The 22,258-nt window shown below is 46.7% G+C and overlaps 1 protein-coding gene across 1 annotated transcript in view; it reads right to left on the bottom strand.

Moving 5' to 3' along the window:
* IGSF21 (immunoglobin superfamily member 21) overlaps nucleotides 1-22,258 on the bottom strand; it is a 144,001-nt gene that overhangs the window by 8,813 nt on the left and 112,930 nt on the right. The window contains exons 4-5 of the mRNA XM_084822353.1: nucleotides 18,586-18,701; nucleotides 15,815-16,286 (exon numbers count right to left, since the gene is read on the bottom strand). Of these exons, the coding sequence (XP_084678479.1) occupies nucleotides 15,815-16,286; nucleotides 18,586-18,701 (588 nt within the window). The remainder of the gene's footprint in view (nucleotides 1-15,814; nucleotides 16,287-18,585; nucleotides 18,702-22,258) is intronic.

Raw genomic sequence — 22,258 nt, 5'->3', positions numbered from 1 at the left:
ATGCTTTAATCACTGGGAGAAAAATGTGTGCATTAAAAAATGTGTACGATCCATGTGCACATCTGGAAAAATGTGCACCAAAATACTAGGGGTGGTGGAGGAATCCGTCTGGGCCAACGCCGGCAAGGAGAGTGTGAGGGGTTTGCGGACGGTGGCAGTGGAGGGTGGCAGATGGTGGCGGCAGGAGCCCCAGATCGCCATTGCCAATCACTGTGCACAAGTCTTTCCTTCTCTCTCCTAGGTCCTGGGAGGGAGAAGACGAGACTCGTGCAGAGCAACCCCAGTGCTATGCACAAATGTCTCCTTCTCCCAGGGCCTGGGACAGAGAAGGAGAGACTTGCGCACAGTGTCTCTGCTTCCAGGCAGTGTGCACACATCTTTCCTCTGCCCTCACGCACCGCAGCAGGGAGAAGGAAAGACCCACAGCGACCCACCATGGCTGGGAGTCCGTGAGTTCTGGCAGTAATGCAAGCTGACGCCGCAGGAGAAATCCGTCAAGCCCCAAGAGAGCTGGATTTCTCTGCACCAGACACCCCTACAAATCATGCACAAATTATGCATACGTTAAAAGAAGAGAGAGCTTGCACTCTGATATGGGCATGAGTCAGAACGAGCTTCAAGGTGGCATTTGGAGAACCCCCAGTGAGCGCAGGGCTTCATGCATCCCTAGTTTCTGCTGGATCTTCCCACTTCCCATTCCAGGCCCCCTCCCCTGGCTGTTCAGAGTAAGCCACACCAATTCTTGGAGCTAGGGGCCAAGCCACTGTTAAATGAAGGGGCGGGGTGACAACAGGCCTCCTCTTCCAGAGTTGTCGGAATTATTGTTACTGGCTGTGCTCGTCTCCTGCATTGCAGGACGGCTGTTACTGCTGGCAGCTGTAGCCTCACTGCCTTCCATGTACTTTGCATGTGAGACGAGCAAGCCTTCTAGATCATGGGTGCAGCACCTTTTTCAGCCTGAGGGCCAAAATTCTATCTCAGAGATGCTCTCAGGGGTGAAGTCGAAGAACAAAGAAATGGGGTCAAACACACCAGCGTTTTGTAGTTTGAAGCTCTTTAAGAATGGGGAATGGGGGAGGGGGGACTGCATGAAGCTGGGAAACCACAAAATGATTGGTGGTTGGGAGAAAGAGGGTGGGGCCGGGGAAGGGGGCATGGTCCTCTGGAGAACCCCAGAGGCCCAGACCGGAGGTGCGGGTGGGTCAGATTTGGCCACAGGCCCTCGGTTCCCCTGTTCTCAATCTCACACTGGAGGATTTGTAGAAACTCTCCGAGATAAATCAGAACTCAGAGAAGATTGTGGGTCACATAGAACTAGAAGAACAATAACAGAACTGGGGAGGCCAGCTGTTATTTTCTGGGGAAGCCATTCGCTGTAACGTCTAGTGTGCCGTTACTGAACTACAAAACTCTCCATATGCTCAGGGGCTTTTTCTTCTTTCTATTCCTTGTTTCTGTGACTGAAAAGTGGTTCTGGGACCCCAAAAGAACCCATGTGAACTGGTTTGAAAGCACTCGTGGCTTCCCGCAAAGCACTCTAGGCACTGTAGTTCCATGAGGGTGCTTTCAGAAGACAAAGTACCTTGACTGAACTCCGGCTTTCCTGGGTTCACCCGTATTTTTTAGCCTCCACTTTTGTCCTCTGTTTTCGTCCTCCGCTCCACTTTTGTACCTTCTTGAGAGCAAATTGGCAGGGGGGAATAATGATTTGTGCCAGTCATTAAAATAAATCCCCATGTACTCAAAGTCATACGCAGGGGGAAGAAGAAACCTACACCCAAATTGCGATTTTCACAGAGATCAAGCAATCAAAAGCCCTGTACCTAAATTAGTGACTTTCAAAGGGCGAAAGAAGATGTGCTGGAACTGGTAAGGGTCCAAGCCAATTGGATAAGATGGGAGAGGTTACCTTCGCAACGAAGGAACAAAATTCCCTCAGCTTCTGCAGGCAGGCCTGGAGTGACTTTTCGGAGGGTGGGGAAAGTATGTGAGTCTCTCAGGGTGTTTTGTCTGAGAAGAACCACCTGACTTCCACTTGGTGTCAACATGTTCATGTCACAAGGGTGGCCAATGGAAGGAGAAGACCATAATAAGCCACATCTTATCACTGATGACCTCACACTGGCCTGGTTCTTTCCACTGATTTGCCACCTAGACTTGCCAGGCGGTAGTGGTGTCAGAGAAATCCGCAATGGTTTCCAATGAATTTGGATTTCTATGAACCAACCTGCGGATTCCACACTGAACCAGCTTTTTTCAAGTCATGCAGATACTTTTGGAGGGAGATTTGTGCAAGTGCTCACTTGCATTAATATGTATTAGCGCTAATGCACACTTGCGCTAATGCACACTTGTGCAAGTGGAATGAAATTATTGTACATCCATTAAAAAATCTGATTCTGTCCGTGAGCAGATGATGAAACAAAAGATGTCTGATCTGACAGTCTGTGAAACACAGAGAGAAGGTATTTAACAAAATCCACACATCCCTACTTGCCGGTGCTTGTTTTGGGGCACATGAGAACAAGATTCACCAGGTACCGGCTGGCGAATGAACTTTAGGGGCTCAGAAATGATCATCTCAAAGGAGGAATTAAAATCTGAGCCAAAGACCATTTCCCAGTTGACACCCTACGTTTTCATGGGGAAATAGCTGGTGAGGGAGGGGATCTAATCCAGTGCTCCAATGACTCTGTGCTGTCATTGTGGGAGTATGCTTTTGCCGTCTTCCACAGCAACAGTTTACCCAAGGCAAAAATGACCCTTCATGAAGAAATGAATCCTCAGACATCCCCACACAATCTGGTCCTCTCCTGATGTGTTGGACTACAACCCCCATCTGCTTTTTCCAGGTGACCACAAAGAGGGCCCCTGTTTGGGGGTGTCGGGCTAATGGTTGCAGAACTACTGTTGTTGTTTGCTTGCTTTTTTAGAGGTGGATTAGATGGAGCAGATCCATTAGAAGAATGGTCTGATCCACCAATGTGACGCTTATGTTGTTGTTGAGTCGTTCAGGCGTGTCCGACTCTTCGCGACCCCACGGACCACAGCACGCCAGGCCTTCCTGTCCTGCGCCCTCTCCCGGAGCGAGCTCAAGTCCATGTGCATTGCATCGGTGATGCTATCCAGCCATCTCACGCTCTGCCGTCCCCTTCTCCTTTTGCCCTCAGTCTTTCCCAGCATTATATTCTCATATTCATATAAGACACTTATATTCTCATGCAAAACATGAAGCAGAGGTGGAGGCCTGTCGGGTGGCAGTGCCAACCCCAGGTTTCTCGGGGCCCTTGGGCAAGACCCCCTCCGTGCCCCCCCCCAGGAAGTCCACCTTCTCACCCCCCTGGTCACCAGCTGTTCTTGCTCCTCCTCCTCCTCACGGCTCCCACTTGCTTGCTGGGCAGGCAAGGAGCTGTGGCGTTTCCCACTCCTCCTCCTCTCCACCACTGTTGCCTGGGCCAGAGCGAGAGGCAGGGGAACAAGCCGGTTGCAAGGGGGGAGAGGAGGAGGAAGAGCACGTCCAGGGGGGTCTTGTGGGCTCCTGCTGGGGTGTGGGTGCCAGGCAGGTGCCCAACCATGCCTACCCTTGACACCAGTCCTGGCAGGTGGTATGCCAAATTTCAGAACTGGAGAAGGCAGGGGTGGCATGAAATGGCAAATATAAGAGCACAGGAATCGCCTTGTTGGATGAGACCAAACTCTACCTGTACAGCATCACCTTTTTCTGCAGTGACCAGCCAGATGCCTCTGGGGAGACCTCAACATAAGTCTCCACCACCATTCACCCAGAGATTTTGAATGGATAGAATAACATTGCAAAGGCCCTGGCTGTTTGCTGTCCCTCCCACTTTCCTCTTCTTCACTCCTTGTTCCTTAATACAAGAACAGAGGCCAAGTCAGTGAAATTAACCACCGGCAAATAAAACAGAGAAGTTTCTCGGTGAAGCCCAGATCCATCTAGCAGGGGAAATCTCTAGAGTCCCATCCAAGGCTTGGGCCTCTCCTCCTCCTCCTCCTCCTCCTCGTTTTGTTGTTGCAAGGAGCTGACTAATTTTTACGACCATGAATCAACACCCATCTGGCAGTAATGCCTGTTAACAAAGGAGATGATCAGTGTTCATGCTTCAGGGGTGTAAGCCTGATGGAGGGGACCAGAGGGTTTGAGGGCCCTCCCTCCACATGCTGCAACACCAGGAACTATCAGCGAGCTTCTGCCAGCCTGGTGCTGTCCAGATGTTTTGGCTTTGGACTGTCCATTGGTCATGCTGGTGGGACTACTGGGTGTTCGCTTCTAATCACATTTTCAGGGAACCAGGTTGGAGAAGGCTGGTAGAGCACCATTTAGACAACCATGGATGAGGTGGTCTTAGGCTGGGCCATGAAAAATAATAAAGATCCCTACACATAGTAATCTAGAATTTCATGGGAGCATATAAGAACACCAGAAAAGCTCTGCTGGATCAGACCATCTAGTTCTGCATCCTGTTCCTGACAGTGGTCAACTAGATGGGAAACCCAATAGGAAACCCACAAGCAGGACATGAGTACAACAGCACCTTCCCGCCCATGTTCCCCAGCAACTGGTGTACATAGGCTCACTGCCTCTGGTGCTGGAGGTAGCACAGAGCCATCAAGACTAGTAGCCATTGATAGCCTTCTCCTCCTCCAGGAATTTGTCCAACCTCCTCTTAAAGCCATCCAAACTGGTGGCCATCGCTACATCCTATGGTAGCAAATTCCATAGTTCGACTCTGCGCTGTGTGAAGAAGTCCTGCCTTTGACCTGTCCTGAATCTCCCACCAATCCGCTTCATTAGATGAACCCTTTGGGTCCTAGGCTTGGCTAGAAGTTTTCTGCCAAGTTTTCTACACACATCTTTTTTTTTTTCTTGTATGGCGGAACATTTCTGCAGGCGAGCATGTCACTAACCTATCTGCAAGGGGCAAAATGAGAGGAATCTCTTTTTTTCAGAAGGGGTGAAGAGAAACATTTGTTTGGCTTACTTCTGAACTAATACTAGGGATGTATGGATTTTGTTAAACCCATCCTATTTGTGTTTCACAGATTGTCAGGTGTCTTTCGTTCCATCGTCCACTCATGGATGGAACTGAATTTTTTGTACAAGTATTTTGTTCATTTGTTCAAATGCACAGTTGTGCTGATGCACAGTTGCACAAGTATGCATTTGTTCAAATCCCCCCCCCCAAGTAAAACACACAAACAAAAAAAACATGGTCTGCCAGTCCATGAAATACACTCAGCCTGGAAAAGGCTGGTTCACTATGGAATCTGCAGATCAGATTCACAGAAATCGAAATTCAGTTGAATCAGTTTCAGTTTTCTCTGACATCCGTAACTAATACCTGAGCCAGAAAGCAATTATCCTTCCACTTTTCACACCTCTCTGAATCCTGTGATGCATTTCTCCAATCAAAGTAATGTTCAGAAAAATGTGTACATGAGGTAGGGATGGTCGATTGAGCAAAGTTTGAGATCCCTAGGATTCTCTGAAAATTCTCTTGTTACTCATATTGTGCCTGATTCCTGTTCAAGTTTGCGGTCGCTGCATGCTCTGTGTGAATGAGATAATTGTACAAATGGAGCAACGGTCAATTTTTTTGGGGGGGGGGTTGCAAATGGCCCCAAATTTGCATGACATTCTTAATTTGCGCAACTTTCCTTCATAAACTACAGTGGGGCTTTCATTCTGCATGGGGAAATTTGAGCAGATTGGGAAATTTGCACAACTGGGAAAGTTGCGCAAATTGAATGCAAGCACATGTCCAGCAATTGTGAACATTTTCAGTGGACACATGCTCACACTCGCGATCACGTTCTGGGCTTCAGCTAGGGCATGTTTGCATGTTTTGTGAGCAAAACTGAAATTCTCAGACATCCCTAACATGAGGAAAAAACTACATATGAAAAAGGCATGCATTTGGGTAAAGTGCTTGCGAGAAATGTGTCTATTGGGGAAAAGGTGTACAAAAAGACCTGTGCATTTTCGCGCACACACAAATGCCTATGAACGTTCATGCAGATTTTTTTTAAAATCATGAACTGACCCAGTAATGGAACACAACAAACTCTGGCTTGAAAAAAATGTGTAGAAAGCAAAACAGACAAATCCACCCTTCCCTATGCAAGGCTCTCTTCTGGTACCAGTAGTATCCATCACTATCTATCCAGCACTGCCCTGTCAGCCTGCGGCTAAGCTAACCAGTGAGAAACACAGAGAGGCTTTTGAGACACTTATAAATAATGGACGAAGGAGTGAAACAAGTCCCCAGGCAGCTGGGATTTGATCTAGAGGGGGCAGCCTCTGCATGCCACGAGGTGTTTTCATGTCGGGATAGGGCTGAGGAGAAATGGCTATTTTTAATTATTTTATTGGGCAGGGAAAAGAGAGGATACCCAATACTTCTCCTTTCTCCTCCCTGGTGTGTGTGTGTGTGTGTGTGTGTGTGTGTGCGTGTGCGTGTTTTAAGATGGAAGTAGCAACAGTTGATGTAGACTGGGGTGGGCCATTCCATGTTTTGGCCTACAACTCCCATCAGCCCTAGCTGGCATAGCCAGTGGTGAGAGATCATGGGAGTTGGTTAGCTACCTTAGACTGAGTCAGACCCTTGGTTTAGTCCAGTATTGTTGACACTGCCTGTAGAAATGGCAGGGATCTCGGGCAGGGTTTTTTCCAGCCCTGCTTGGAAATGCTGGAGATCAAGCCTGGAACCTTCCCCTTGCAAAGCAGCAGCTCTACCACTGAGCCACAGCCCCTCCTACAGAGGCCACAGGTGTAGGCTAGGGGTGTACGAACCCTGCAACTTCCAGTCCAGGTGGGGTCCACAGTGGGGAAATCCGGGCTGCTTTGGGCCCCATGGATTTCCCTTGAGCCTTGCCATGTCTGCCAGATTTCGTGGGGTGGCTCTCCTCCTGGCCATGCCGTGACCCTGTTCCCCATGCTGCCTGTTAAGGAAGCTCTTCACAGCTGGCATGGGAAAGAAAGGCCTCAACAGCACCCCAGTGCTCTCTCCCTGGTCTCCTGGAGAGGAGGCCAAGGTGAGAGCACTGGGCTCTGGCTGCATCATGACCTTTCTTCCCTGCTCTGAGAATCCGGCTTGATTTGAGTCCTCAGCGGATTTCTCCACCATCCCTAGTGTAGGCTGAAACATCTGTTGGGCCACATGTCAGGGGTGGCAGTGGAAAAAAGCCATCACACCTTCCTTTAAGTGGTGCTACCTTTACTGACTTGAAGATTTTGTGAGGGGGGTTAGTGTCAAGGACAGAAGAGTACGTGAAGGTAACTAGAGACTGGTGGACTAGTTTTTCACTTGTGGGGGAGATTTGTAATATTTCTTATTAACTAACACAGTAGCACATTAGTGTAAGTGTGCATTAGCACTCATGTGAATTAGCGCAAGTCAAATGAAATTCTGGTTACAAAAATCTGATTCTATCAATGAGTGAATGGTGGAACAAAAGTCTTCCAACAACCAGTGAAACACCAACAGAATGGATTTAACAAAATCTGCATATTGCTACTCATTATTAATAGCCATGGACAGACCCATACTATCTCATCAGCCATACCAAAATCTACATTCAGAATGGGTCTTCTGCTACCCAGAGCACATACCTCACCAAAAGAAACACTAGCTAAAGCTAGAGAATTCCGCTTTAGCTGGGCCTGTTGCAGGATCAGAAGGAAATCCTGGTCTAATGGCCCAACAAAGAAAAAAGGTCGAGCGACTTGAGCCTCTCAGGATTTATACTGGGCACCCATGAAGAGCATACCTAGCAGAAGCACATGGGTAAAACAGTTGGCCAAAATAATCCCAATGCAATCATAAATGCAACCACATCAAGACTAAGGATGAGAAAGAAATTTGCATTTTAGTGCCAACATATTTAATTCTTCACTTTTGAAATCAAGACACAAACCGAAACTCATGCATCATTCCAAAACCACACTTCTCCAAATTGCAATGGAGTTCTACAATAATAATAATAATAATAATAATAATAATAATAATAATAATCTGCACTGTGGAAAAGTGCACACAAAACTGTCATACTAAGACAACTGCTGGAAAAATGTGCATATTAGAAAAAAATGCATATAAAAATGCATGTGTTAGAAGAAATGTACACAAAAATGCATATCGATTTTCATGTGCATCTTTTGAAAAAACAATGAAACTCAAAGTTTGGGATGAACTGAACTTAAGTTTGGAAAAGTGAAATACCCAAATGGTCCAAATGCCCAAATGGTCCAAATTATTCAAGACTGATACCCCCTGTTTTTGCTGGGTTTTATCAATGCGCACATCTGCAGCTCTAACATGGATAGGGGAAAATATTGCAATGGAACTGGAGGAATAGTCGGAGCTGGATGCCGTGAACAAAGGGAACTAGAATATTAGTGTGTGTGTGTGTGTGTGTGTGTGTGTGTGTAGTCTCAGCCCCACCCCAAATATTCACAAACATTTGAATAACTCTGCGTTTAAGCAAGCAGAAGGTTTGAAAAACACACACATGAAGCTGGCCAATCACTGCCAAGCACTCGAGAAGAGCATGGTGCTAAATAGGCATCCAATCCTAAAATGGATGGAGCAAGATTCAGATCTCTCAGGAACCTAGTGCAGGGTCTCTTTGACCGAGTTCCATTATCTGGGATGTGTAAGATTTATGTCTTCTCTCAGCCGAAGGCAGCTTTTCTGCTGGGGATTAACATAAAAGGTATTTTGTCTTTAATATGTAAATGCTGGGTTTGACAGGAAGAGAGAAGCACATTGCGAAGACACAACTCAATGAAGTGTTTGATCAGGACACGCTTCTCAGGATTAGCTCCTTATAGAGCATCAGCTAATCTCCCCGCAGCCTGCGAGAGGAGGGATGGGCCAACAGCAGAGTTGGATCAAGAAAAGGAAGTCTTAATGACTTCTCTTAAGTGATTAAGGGCTCTTTTGACTTTCTTCATAAACAGGATGGGAAGAACTTAAGATATATATCTAAAAAAACTGTATATGGTAGAAAACAATACATTCATCCATCCAGGCCCAGGGCTTTGAGTCCTTAGCTCTGAAAATTCTGGGGTAGAATCCCTGTGTCTTCCACCATGTCGGTGCTGAATCAGGGTTGCTTCCTCTTTTGCATAACAGCCTCCTCATCTTTATCAATGACACAGCAGGCAGGTACATCATGGCCCTCTCCATGCTAGGAACCACTATACCTTAATTTTGCGAGCACAGATGGGTGAGGGTTTCATTTTGAGTCCGTGTTCGATTTACCAACATTCACAAATGTCTTCATATTTGGGACAGAAAGAACTTAGAATCATAGAATCAAAGAACAGTCGGGTTGGAAGGGGCCTACAAGGCCATTGAGTCCTACCTGCTGCTCAATGCAGGAATCCAAGTCAGAGCATCCCTGACAGATGGCTGTCCAGCCTTGTCTTGTATGCTTCCAGTGTGGGAGAGCCCACCGCCTCCCTAGGGAATTGGTTCCATTGTCATATTGCTCTGATAGTCAGGAAGTTTTTCCTGATGTTCAGCCAGAATCTAGCTTCCTTTCACTTGAGCCCACAATTCCATGTCCTGCACTCTGGGATGATCGAGAAGAGATCCCGGCCTTCCTCTCTGTGACAACCTTTCAAGTTCTTGAAGAGCGCTATCATATCTCCCCTCAGTCTTCTCTTCTCAAGCCTAAACATGCCCAGTTCTTGATGGATTGATTGAAGGAGAAAGCAAAAGTGATAGAGCCATCCATCCCTAGTCAGATCATCGGTCCAGCTAGTCAAGTAATGACTGCTCTGAGCGTCTGAGGACTGCTACTTCTTTCAGCTGCAGATGTGGCGGCTGGAAAATTCTGCATATAGAACTCATGCTCTCCTCATGGTCTAAGGCAGGGCTGGAGAACCACAGGGCCAAGGGACAGATCTAGCTCAAATCCAGCCCTCCTAGGGTCTCCAGTTGGCCGTGGTCCCTCCCCCTGGACCTGCGTTCTTTCCCCTCAACCACTAATGATTTATTTATTTACAATATTTCTATACTGTTCCACATCAGAAGATTTTGGAGCAGTAAATAAGAAAGATAAAAGAATAAAACACCAGGTTAAAACAGTGAAAACATTTTTTAAAGGACAAATTCCAATATGGTTGAATTTAATAAACCGCAGCTGGTCATGCAGGAACGCCTCTCTAAATAACAATGTCTTCAGGAGGTGCCGGAAGGAACACAACGTTGGTGCCTGCCTGACCTCCAAAGGCAGGGAGTTCCACAGGAAGGGGGCCACCACACTGAAGGCTCTTCTCCAGGTGGACTCCTACTGGGCCATAGGTCCATGTGGAACCACTGGGAGCATGCCCTCTGATGACCTCAGTGACTGGGCAGGTTGGTAAAGAAGGAGGCGCTCTCTCGAGTATCCTGGCCCCAAGTTGTTTAGGGCTTTGTTTGTACAAACTTTAAACCTGGCCTGGTAGCGAACAGGCAACCAGTGCAGTTCCCTCAGCAAAGGAGTTCATTTGATGGTTTCTCAGCTTTTGTGCAGTTTTCCGGCCCATTCTAAGAGGCTGAAATGCCTCTCTGATGGCTTAGTGACTGGCAGGGAGGGTTTCAGCTAAAACAGGGTGGTCTTTTGCTCCCTGTTTCCGCATTTGGCCCCACCCTTGTTGCCTTCACCTCCACCCACTACTGGAATGGGGCCCCCAGGAGTTTCTCCAAAATGGAATTCCTGTCTACTTCTTTTAAACCAGGGGCTGAATTCAGCTTTGGAGAAGCTGTCAGGGCCCACATCCCAGTGGTGGGTGTGGCCAAAGCCCAAAGGGGTGGAGCCAAAGGGGCAGGGCCAAATACCCCCAACTACCAGTGTATTGTAGCTGAAAGCTCTTACTACCAGCCACTATGCCTTTGGAGAGCCAAAACAGCCCTCCCAAATGTACTGCCTGCAATTGAGGCAGCAAATTTGAGGACCTCCATTTTGCTCCAGCCCTGTTTTGCCAAGCCTCCCCTGGCAGAGCTAAGCCACTTCATGGGAGGGGGGGTCAGGAGAAATCCCCAATTTCATTTCATTTTGCATGGGTTGGAGCCCGCCAAGCCTTGTTAGCTTGAACACTGGTTGCTAACGATGGCAAGAAGAAAAGGAGGTGGGCTGAGAGATCCGGGGCAAATATGCTCCCAAAAACTACCACTGGAAAAAAAGGAAGAGTGCTTTCAATTAATGAGCAAGTGGGAATGAGAGAACAAAATAAACAGAGAAACAAATACGTAAGAAGGGAGGAAGAGCCATCATTTAAGTCTGACAGCAGACCTCAGCTGGAGGGGGTAGCTCTGTGTTCATGTAGCTGGTGGTAATGGCCTGGAGAGCCCATTAGCCATAATGAAAATACAAGCAGGCAGAGCTGAAGAGAGAGTACGAATGAGAGAGACAGGTAAGTTCATCTATTTGAGAGAGAGAGAGATCCTGGATTGGATGCTTAGAAGAAGATTTTCCATGGGATTCCTTCCTGGACCTGCACCAATTTGCTTTCCTCAGAAACCTTGCACGTAAATTTAAACAAACCCACAAAAACACAAACAAACCACAGGGACTCCATGGGATGTATGAGAAATTCATTTCTGTTCACATTTGATCAGGATTTACCCAGTTCACATCTCCTGAATCAAATACGGACTTGGCTGCAATCTGCAGTCAAAAGCCATCTATTTCCAAGCAATGTAATATGATTCGTGGACCACCCCCACGCCCAGCATTCAACAGCATGCACAGATTTAAAAGATGTGCATGAAAACATGCGTACTTTTGAAAAATGTGCACAAATCCACTTTAATCTATGGGAGAAGGATGTGTACATTTCAAAGATGCACACAATTGATGTGTACATTTGGAACTCTATGGACCAAAATACTCACTGATTTTCCAGTGAAAAGAATAAAACAAAGATCACAATTGGATCCAGACTCAAGTTGGAACAAGCTTTGAGATGAAATTTGGAGAATTTTGGCAAACTCAAGTTTTGCTGATTTGCACATCCCTATCCACAACCCTGGAGAATGCGCCTTGGAGAAATCCAGGAAGGATCAGGCTATCCGCAGGGACCAGTCATTTTAAATAAATTGAACCTCCATGGTCAGAAGAAGCCTACAGCAGGGGAGGTCTTTTGCCTTCACACCCTGCTCGTCATGGGCTTCTGGAAGGCATCTGATTGGTCACTGTTAGGAAGAGGACGTTGGACAAGATGGACCTTTGGCCTGATCTAGGAAAGTAGTTCTAATGATGAGCAAATGAGTTATTATTAATGTTGCTAACCAGGGAGAGAAAGGTCATGTCAGCATCATGCAACTCTGGCTGCTCCTGTAGGAGGTCTGTCAAAGGATTAAAGCAGCTTTCTCCAACCTGGTGCCCTCTGGAGGTGTTGGACTTAGGGACGGGTGAACACGTTCAAGATCATGAGGATTCTACAAACATCATCTTGCTACTTGATTCATGCTCGATTCCAGTTTGCATTTGCGATTGCTGCTCATTTTGAATGAACTGGAAACTTGCGCAAATCGAGCAATGATCGAAAAGGAGATTTGTGCAAATCTCCCCAAATTTGCCCCAATTTCCTCCACAGACCAAAGTGGGGCTGATGCAGACTACGGAGGAAATTTGCACAACTTATGAAATGTGAGCAAACTGAACTGGGATTCGGGAACATGGAAAACGTGAGTACACGTTCAACAATCTATTAATATTTTCAGTAGATACATGTTTCCAATCATGTTTGAGCTTCAAAAGGGACATGGCACCATGTTTTACAAGCAAAAGTGAAATTCGCATATATCCCTAGATGGACTATAACTCCCATCATCCACAGCCAGTGTGTTGAATGGGAGTTATCATCCAGCACTTCTGGAGGGCAACAGGTTGGGGAAAAGTTTCTACTTGATCACCTACATTTTAATTACCTGACTAAATGAAAATAATTTTTAAAAAAGTGCATATCACCCTGACTTCAAGGCAGGTGCCTTCAAGCTGGAAACAAGATAATGTGAACACTTGGGAATCACTTCTGATGGAGAAGCATCTCACTTCCTCATTAGTGACCTTTCAGAAGCTGGCAAAGATCCTCCTTTTTTCAGAAGTTGCAATTTAATCAGTCATTTTAAACGTGCTGTTTTAATCTCTCTCTGTCCTTTGAATAGTTTTAAACCTTTCAACGGCTGTTGTCATTCGATCACCTGCTGTTGTTTTTTGTGTGTTTTAAAGTTCAGGGGCTTTGGTTTTAAATTGGAAGCAATGTTTTTAATTGTTCAGTTGATGAGTTTCATGGTTAGCTTTCTTGAGCTCCCAGGAAGAATGGTGGGGTATAAAAGTTTTTAAATGAATTTAAAGTAATGGATTGGGGGTGGGGGGAATCCGTAATGGACTAAAATGAGTTTGGATTTCTGTGGAATCTGACCTGCAGATTCCACAGTGGACTGGCTTTTACCAAGTTGTGTGGATTCTGTGGATTTGCAGACATATTTTTTTAAAACGTTTGGGGAAGACAGGATACCCTGGAGAAGATGCTGATGCTAGGGAAAGTGGAAGGCAAAAGGAAGAGGGGTCAACCAAGGGCAAGGTGGATGGATGATATTCTGGAGGTGACGGGCTCGAGCTTGGGGGAGCTGGGGGTGGCGACGGCACATTTGCACAAATGTGCATTAGCACAGGAGTGCATTTGCAAATGAACAAAATCCTTGTAAAAAACACTGATTCTGTCAATGAGAGCACAATGGAACAGAAGACCCCTGGCAATCTGTGAAAGACAGATGGCATGGATTTAACAAAATCCATACATCACTAGTATTAGTTCAGGAAATGTATAAAGAAATGGATTTAGGGGCAGCAGGGATGTCAGAGAAATATGCAATGGATTCAAATGAGTTTGAATTTCTATGAATACAACCAGCGGATTCCACAGTGGACTGGCTTTTTCTGGGTCATGCGGATTCTGCAGAGTTCCAGACTGGTTTTTTACTTGGGCGGGGGATTTGGGGAAGAAGACATTGGCGCTAATGTGTGTTGGCAAACAGGAATGACATTCTTGTACATAGAATCTGTTTCCATCAATGACCGGATGACAGGATGAAAGATGTCTGATAATCTGTGAAATGCAGATGGGATTGACATATCCTAGGGGTCAAAGAGATGCAGTTAACCCCTCTGATATCTGACAATTATCTCCCATCGATCAAATGTCCCCCCACATACATTCCCTTGCAGCCATGGGTATCGATGCCCATTGGGAAGAAATGGCCAAGGGAGGCATTTACAAGGAGTGTTGCCCCCCCCCACACACAAACTCCTTGTAGTTGCCGCTCACACCTGCATGAACATTGCAAGGGAACGCTCCTATCATGTCATTCTACCCTTAGGTGAATAGTCTCGCACACCCAATCCGGACACCTGGTCCCCTGCCCCTGCCAGGCTGATGTAGGGCTTTTTCAAACGACTGACACTTTTGGCACAGTGGCCCAACTCCTGGTCTACTGGCTCCTAGTCATGAACAGTGGCTTCAATCGAGCCATGGTAGCCTGCGGCCAAAGAGCCCTTCTAAAGAAAGGGCTTCTACAATCACGGTCCTGGGAAAGTGACCGTACAGTTTCTTCCCATTGTAGAGAAGCTTTTGTAAGGTGTGGTGTGTACATCTGCATCGTTGCCATTTCAATATGCCTTGCCTCTTAGTCTTGTTCTAGAAGGTAATTCCAGTTTCTTTTCCTTGTTGGCAGGAATGGTTTTCCCCTCCTGCCTGGGAAACATTTGAGCCTGCTTGTGTGAGTTTCCAGCCTGAGCTTCGCTCCGAGCTATCCAGCTGGAAACTGAATGTTGCCTGGCCTGGCCTGGCCTGGCTTTGCCTTGCTGGAAACTTGACTTGGTCTTGCTTTATTCTGCCTTACTGGAGATATTGCCTTGCTTTGCCACACTGGAACTTGAATTTTGCCTTGCTGTACTCTGCCTTACTGGAGAATGGACTATGTCTTGATTTATTCTCTCTCACTGCAGGCTGGTTTTTGCTTTGCCTTGCCTTGCTTTGCCTTGCCTTATTGAAACTTGAACTTTATCTTCCTTTTTGTGGCATAACTGGAGACTGGACTTTGCCTTGCTTTTGCCTTACTTTGAACTTTGCCCTGCTTTGCTCTGCTTTAGTGGAGGATGGACTTGCTTTTTTCTGTCTTACTAGAGACTGGTCTTTGCCTTGCTTTGCCTTACTGGAAACCAGATTGTGCCTTACATAGGAACATAGAAAGCTGCCTCATACTGAGTCAGACCCTGGGTCCATCTAGCCCACTATTGTTGACACTGACTGGCAGCAGCTCTGCAGGGTTTCAGGCAAGATTCCTTCCTAGCCCTATCAGGAGATGCTAATGATTGAACCTGGGACTTTCTGCATGCAAAGCATGCATTCTACAACTGAGCTATGTGCACGCAAACACACGCACACACACACACACACACCGCCCAAGACTTGCTTTTCTCTGCCTTCCTGAAGACTGAACGTTGCCTTACTTTGCTTGCCTGGCTGGAATCCAAACCCTTACCTAGACCCTCTTGCTTGAGCAGAAACCCCATATGACATGAGTGTGACCACCATCTGGAATGAAACACACACACATGGCCCAGCACCCAGAAGCATCCTTATTAATGCACATGTTTTCAGGGTGATTGGAAGGACAGGGTTCGCTTGCAGAACGCACATGGATTAGCTATGACCAATCCACCTCTACATGGATCCCCCCACTGGTTGCCCATCCCCTGTCCTCCCAAGAGCCGTGGCGACCAAGCTGTCCCATCTTACCTAGCGTTACTTCGGATTGCATGGGCATAGAGAGGGCGGGGTGCTTGACCTCACAACTGAAGAGTGCATCATTGTCTATCTGAGGGTTAAGCGTCCACATGAGCATGGCCCGCACCTCCACAGTGCCATCGCTGATGGGGATGTGGGTGTGGTGGAAGTAGTAGATGGGCTCCACGTTCTGGATCCACCGTGGGAACTCCCGGCTCACCACAGTCTCTGGTATGGCCTCCGTGGCTGGGCTGAACAAAAGTCCCTTTTCAGGGGTGAGGCCCTTAAAGGGGTCCTCTGTGAAGGGCTTCCCGCCCCGGTCCTCCACATCCAGAAGGGAGAGTGACTTCTGCATCTTGGTGTCATCCAGGTCACGGTGGAACAGGTTCCGAGAGGCCCGGCCATCTTGCAACCCGGCAGCATTGACTGGGGGCTCTGTCAGGGGCACTACCTCAATTAGCTCCCCATCTCTCTTAAAGTACACCTGGAGAGGGAAATCCAAGAAAAGATGGCAGATTATACCTTCCCTGGAGCAGAAATACAGCATGGTGAGGGATGCAGTGAACCTCAGAGTTCAAGTCCCTTCTTATGAAGACCAGGTGAAGACCTTCTTATGTGCCTGGGCATTTTTGGTTTTCGATTTCTGTTGCTTTAAATTTATTAGGGAAAAATGCCATGCATTGTACCCTTGAAGATTTTAAGCCCCTGAACCCCGAGATATACGAGCATCCTATGCAGGGCAGGAGGAGCAGCAGAGGTGATCTTTGCCTCCCCATCTTCCCAGCCTGAATTTTTCACTAGCTTTTTTTGCCCATCTAGCTGGGGAGCTTCAGCAGAGGAGAGAAGGAGGCTGGAGAGGCCTCAGGATCCTGGCATCTCAAGTCTCCTCCCCTCCCCGCCCACCAAAACACCTCCTTCTCCCCTTCTCTGAGGTAGAGTCCCCGACCTTGGAGAGCAACTGGTGCTGTTCTTTCCAAGCCAGCTGTGTGAGGGAGCAGGGGTTGGAGCTCCATTTCCCCCCTCCAAGGTTGGAGTGCTGTCTCCGATCTCGGATCAGGGAACCTGAAATATCTTATGGCTAGGGAAGGCTGGTGTACAGCTATATGATCACACAGGTGTGCACACAAAGCAGATTCTAGTACACAGAGGGGGCATGTGTCTGTGTGTTTGCATAGCTTGGAGGATGATTGCTCTGCAGACACAATGCTTGTTAAAACCTTTTTAAATGTCTCTCTAAAGAGAAGATTGTATTCCATTTCCAAAAGCTCCTTTCAAGCCTAGAATGTCACGGTGTAATGAAATGGCCTTGGGAATGTTTGCAGATAAGTGTGGGGGGTTTTAAGTTAAAAAAATGCAAAACTCTTCCTTCCTCCTCTTTGCCTTTGAAAAAAAAAAAGTAAATGCTTCGAACATCTGAAGGAATAAGCAGAAATAATTCACTGGATCCTTAGAACCTCAAACTCCCCCTTCCTCCCCCCCACATCACCTTAGTCTCCTGTGTGTGTGTGTTTGCATAAAGAATATCCACTAGGGAGAACATGATTTAGAGAGGCACAGCCCTGGAAGGGAAATGAAACAAGAACGGAAAAAACTCTAGATATCTCCAGACAAGATAGAACATCCCCGGTATCTTGGATTGTACAGGAACTTATTATTCCAAAAGTCCATTTCACAGGATGTAAAGCAGACTTTCTCAACCTGTCACCCTCCAGATGTGTTGGACTACAACACCCATCATTCCCATGGGCCATGTTGGCTGGGCATTATGACAGTTTATTGATTTATTTTATTTTATTTGTACCCCACCTTTCTACTAAAAGAATGGCACTCGTGGAAGCTTACAAGCTTAATTAAAGTTGATTAAAACAATACAACACATTAAAATACAACAACAACATAATAATTACAGGATAAAAAAGCACCCAGCCCAACAGGCCCGCTTACTGCCAAAGGTCTTCTTGAATGAAGTGGTCTTTGCCTGCCAGGGGAAGGACAACAGAGAGGGAGTGAACCTAGCCTCCCTTGGGAGGGTGTTCCACAGCCTGGGGAGTGACCACCAAAAAGGCCCTCTCTCAGGTCACCACCAACATGCCTCTGAAGGTGGGGGTTTTGAAAGAAGGGCCTCACCAGAAGATCTTAAGAGCTGGGCAGGCTTGTATGGGAGAAGGCGGTCTTTCAAGTGGCTCGGTCCCAAGCCATATAGATCTGTACAGTCATAATTAGGGATGTCTGTCTCCGGGAAATCTGGCCCTTTTTGGACTTGCTGGATTTCTGCGGTGTTCCCAACTTGGCTTGCATTGCGAGCTCAGCCACAGGTTTTCCCAGAAATCTGGGAACTTTTTTGGTTTTGTCTTTTAATGATTATTTGCATAAATAGACATTTGTGCAAAGTAAGGCTGAAATCTGCCCAATGAGAGAGAGAAGGGGGTAGAAGAGAGAAAGAAAGAGAGAGAGAGAGACAGGGACAGGGATGGCCCTTCCCCTTTGGCTTTGGCCCCACCCACCACTGACATCCCTACTTCAAATACACCCTATTCATGCTCTAGGGATAGAAGTAAACCAACAACTGGAGACACAATCCCAGGCAGGAGTGGAAGAATCATGCAACTAGTCCTCATTGTAACATCCAAAATGCTGAGAGCTATGATGAGGTGGAAGCGTCAATGAAAGTGAGGTGGAGCAGATCTGATGCCAAAGAGTATGACTCCCCTCACACCTCACATTAAGACAGTTTTACATGCCTCCCCCCTCCCTCCGACACTGTGACCCTTATCAAAACTCACCATGGGGGCAGGCTTCCCACCAGAGACAATGCAGACCAAAGTGAAGTTCTGGGCCTGGTAGCGGCTGAAGGGGGCCGGCGTATCTGCAGCGATGACCGAGATAGATATAGGAGGAGCTAATGGAGGAAAGCAGAAGAGCCAACAGTCAGGGATGCATGAGAACTCCGCTTTTGCTCGCAAAACAGGTGAGCATGCCCCGTTTGAAGCGCCCATAGCCAGCACGAGCACCTGCCTGCCAAAACATTTCCAAACCATCAGACACATGCTCGCATTCCTCTCATTCATGATCCCTCATTCAACTTGTGCTGATTTCCTCATTTGCACACATTTCCTCTGTAGACTGAATCAGCCTCACTTTAGCTTGTGGAGGAAAGTTGTGCAAATTAGGAAGCTGGCATATCTTTGGGGAAAGTAGAGATAATCTCCCATTGGATCGCCGCTTGATTTGCACAGCTTCCCTTTAATTCCCACAAAGTGAGCTGTCATCACAAACGCTCATGGGAATCGGGGATGAGATGAATGGTGAGAAGATGTTCAGAGAATCCTAGAATCGCGAACATTGCTTGTTCACCCAGCCCCACCAACAATTACTTGAATTGATTAACTCATTAAGGCCACCAAAGGAGTTTTCCTCCGACCATTCCAATGTGTAATGGAAAACAATCCTTCCCAATCAACCCATCCATGCTAGATTAAAAGCTGTTTTTAGCTTGTTCTTCTTACCCTTGTTATTTCAATGCATCGTAAGTAGAAGGAATGTGTATTCTTTTAGTAGAAGAATTCACCCCAGTGCATGGCCCAGAGTTACATGACACAACAATCTTGCTGAAACTGAGCAGGCTTGCATTTGCTAAGTGTCCGGATGGGAGACCACCTTGGAACCACACACACACACCTCTTTGAGCTCCACACCATGGAAGAAATGTGGCAGAAATCTGTTATCTGTCTACCTATAAATAACTCTACTCTGTGCTAGTTAGACTGCATCTCTGTCCAGTTCCAGGGGCCACAGTTTGAGAAAGATGTAGACCAACTTGTGGCCTTCTAGATGTTGTTGGGCTCCAACTCCCATCAGCCCCAGACAGCATGGCCAATAGTCAGGGATGACAGGTCCAACAACTTCTGCAGGGCCACAGGGCCACCACTCTTGATGGAGTCAAACTGGAGCATGACTAAAGGAGGGTAACCAGGATGGTGAGAGGCCTAGAAAACAAGTCATGTGAGGTCTGGTTGAAAGATCTGGGTGTCCTTTGCCTGGAGAAGTGAAGATTAGGGGGAGACATGGTGGTGGGCTTCCAGTATCTGAAGGTCAGCCATGCAGAAGGTGGAACAGATTTGTTCTCTGTTGCTCCAGAGGGCAGGACTAGGAAGGAAGGGGTGGAAATTGCAGGGAAGCTGATTTTGACTGAGCATTAGCCTAACATTAAGAGCTGACCATGCAGCAGACTGTCTTGGGAGGTAGTGGGCTTTCCTTTGCTGGAGGAGTTTAAAGAGAGACTGGACAGCCTTCTGTCAGGGTTGCTGTATTTGTATTCTGCACTGCAGATCCTGCACTGAGCAGGCGGTTGGACTAGATGATCTCTATGGTCCCTTACAGTTCTAACATTCTACGATTCTGAATAATGAAGTCACACCATCTTGGGGAAAAAAAAGCCGCCACCACTGGAGAAACATGGGCTGATGACAGCTGCATGCCCCTCATAACATCTAGTTAATTCCCAGGCTGTTGAGTATGAGGGCAGGCAGTGAGAAAACACACACACTTCAAACACCTTCCTGCCCCATGGGAACTCCCAGTCTGCCTTGTTATTTTAGTTGTCCCAGATGGACCGTTTCCCTTTAACTGGTGCCTTTGTATGAGCCAAGAAATGTAGATCTATCAAGCAAGCATAAATCAAGTTTGGGAGTGCTTTCTCCACAGCAAGGCCTCTTGTCCCCTGTGGTTATCACTGCAAAAACCCTAATGATTTCTTTTTTTAAATAAGGAAAACAAAAACTGATGGAGAGAGATATATAGAGAGCAGAAAGAGCTTTTTTGTCAGCTCACAGAAGTGGCTGACTCAGGAAGGAAGGAAGGAAGGAAGGAAGGAAGGAAGGAAGGAAGGAGAGTAAGGGAAAGGAAGAAAGAGTGCAAGAGAAAGAAAAAAGGAAAGGAGAAATTAAATTAAAAGAAAAGGAAAAGAAGAAGAAGAAGAAGAAGAAGAAGAAGAAGAAGAAGAAGAAGAAGAAGAAGAAGAAGAAGAAAAGATTACATACAGCAAATTGGACAATTTCCTGGAGAAACAAAATCAGCAGCTGATAAATGGTTATTTCCACAATGTGTGTGAGTGTGTGTGCAAGGACACTTTCCTGATGATATTGATTTTCCTGGTACAGTGTTGACTCTGGTACGTATACAGGGGTAAATCCATACTGTACTATTGGCCTGGGCCGTAGCTCAGGAGGCAGAGCACCTGCTTTGCATGCGGAAGGTCCCAGGTTCAGTTCCCCAAATCTCCAGTGGACAGCAGATTAGGAAACAGGGCTGTGAAAGACCGCGCTCTTTGCTTGAGAACGTGGGGAACTACCTCCCATCAGAGCAGATACGATCTATCAATGGTCTGACTCCTTAGAAGGCATCTTTGGGACTGGTAAAAGGGAGTTCTTTGTCACAGAATGTACAGTTAACTTCTGGAACTCTGAGCTGAAAAAATGGCGACAAATTGAGATGGCTTTTAAAGACAGTGAGACCCATTTATGGTCTATCAACAGCTATTAAGCAGCCTATGCTGAGAGAGTGTGTAATGAAGACCTGGTTCACACAACACGACAAGCCAGAGTATGGGCTGAGTAAGGCTTGTTATTGAACTGTGGATTGTTGTTGAATTGTGGGTTGTTGTCTTGTATGAACCCAGCTGTGCTAAAAAAACCCCATGATTTGTTAACCATGAACAACCCACAAAGAGAAGCCATGGTTTTTTGTTGGGTTGTGAACTGTGGCTTATTTGTGGTTAACAAACCGTGGGTTAGCATGGCTGGGTTCACACAACACAGCAACCCATGGTTCAGCAATAACCCACGGTTCAACATTAACCCATTCTCAATCTATACGCAACCTGTACTCTGTCTTGTCATCTTGTGTGAACCAGGTCAATGACTACCAATGGTGGAGGGAAGCTTGGGAATATCTACACTACAAATTTAAATTGTGTTGCAAAGCCGTTAGGCGTTCTTTGCTTCTCCCCAACTTCCCCTGAGAATCATAATTTTTGAGGTTGTTCATAGCAGTGCCAGATTCAAACCAACTTCAGTAGCCCTCCTCGGTTTGGAAGAGATGTGACACGTCCCAATGCTGAAAGCTCTCACACTAATCCTGAGCGCCTTCTTGGGTGGTCAGTCCAAAGTGAAAAATGGCAGACCCATTGGGAGAGAGGAGGGAAAGGGTTTTCCTGAGTCCCATGACAGCATATGCTCAAGTACAACTCCCTTTGGAACTGACCCGTCGTATGCTTAGATATATATGACCAAGGGCTGACATTACCAAGTTGTTTGTGCCCAGGGAAGTCCAGGAAAGGCTGCAGCCCATTTCACAAAGCCCCCAGAAAAAGTTCAAATTTGCCAGTTTGGACTGAAGATGTGCCCTTCCCAATGGAAACCAGGCAGGGCTGGCATCAAGGGTAGGCATGGTCAGGCA

The sequence above is a fragment of the Heloderma suspectum genome, chromosome 15, assembly GCF_057233095.1.
Source record: "Heloderma suspectum isolate Gila_16-S chromosome 15, 16-S_ref, whole genome shotgun sequence".
Taxonomy (NCBI): domain Eukaryota; kingdom Metazoa; phylum Chordata; class Lepidosauria; order Squamata; family Helodermatidae; genus Heloderma; species Heloderma suspectum.
The sequence above is the reverse complement of the archived record's forward strand: the minus strand, read 5'-3'. Positions and strand labels throughout refer to the sequence as shown.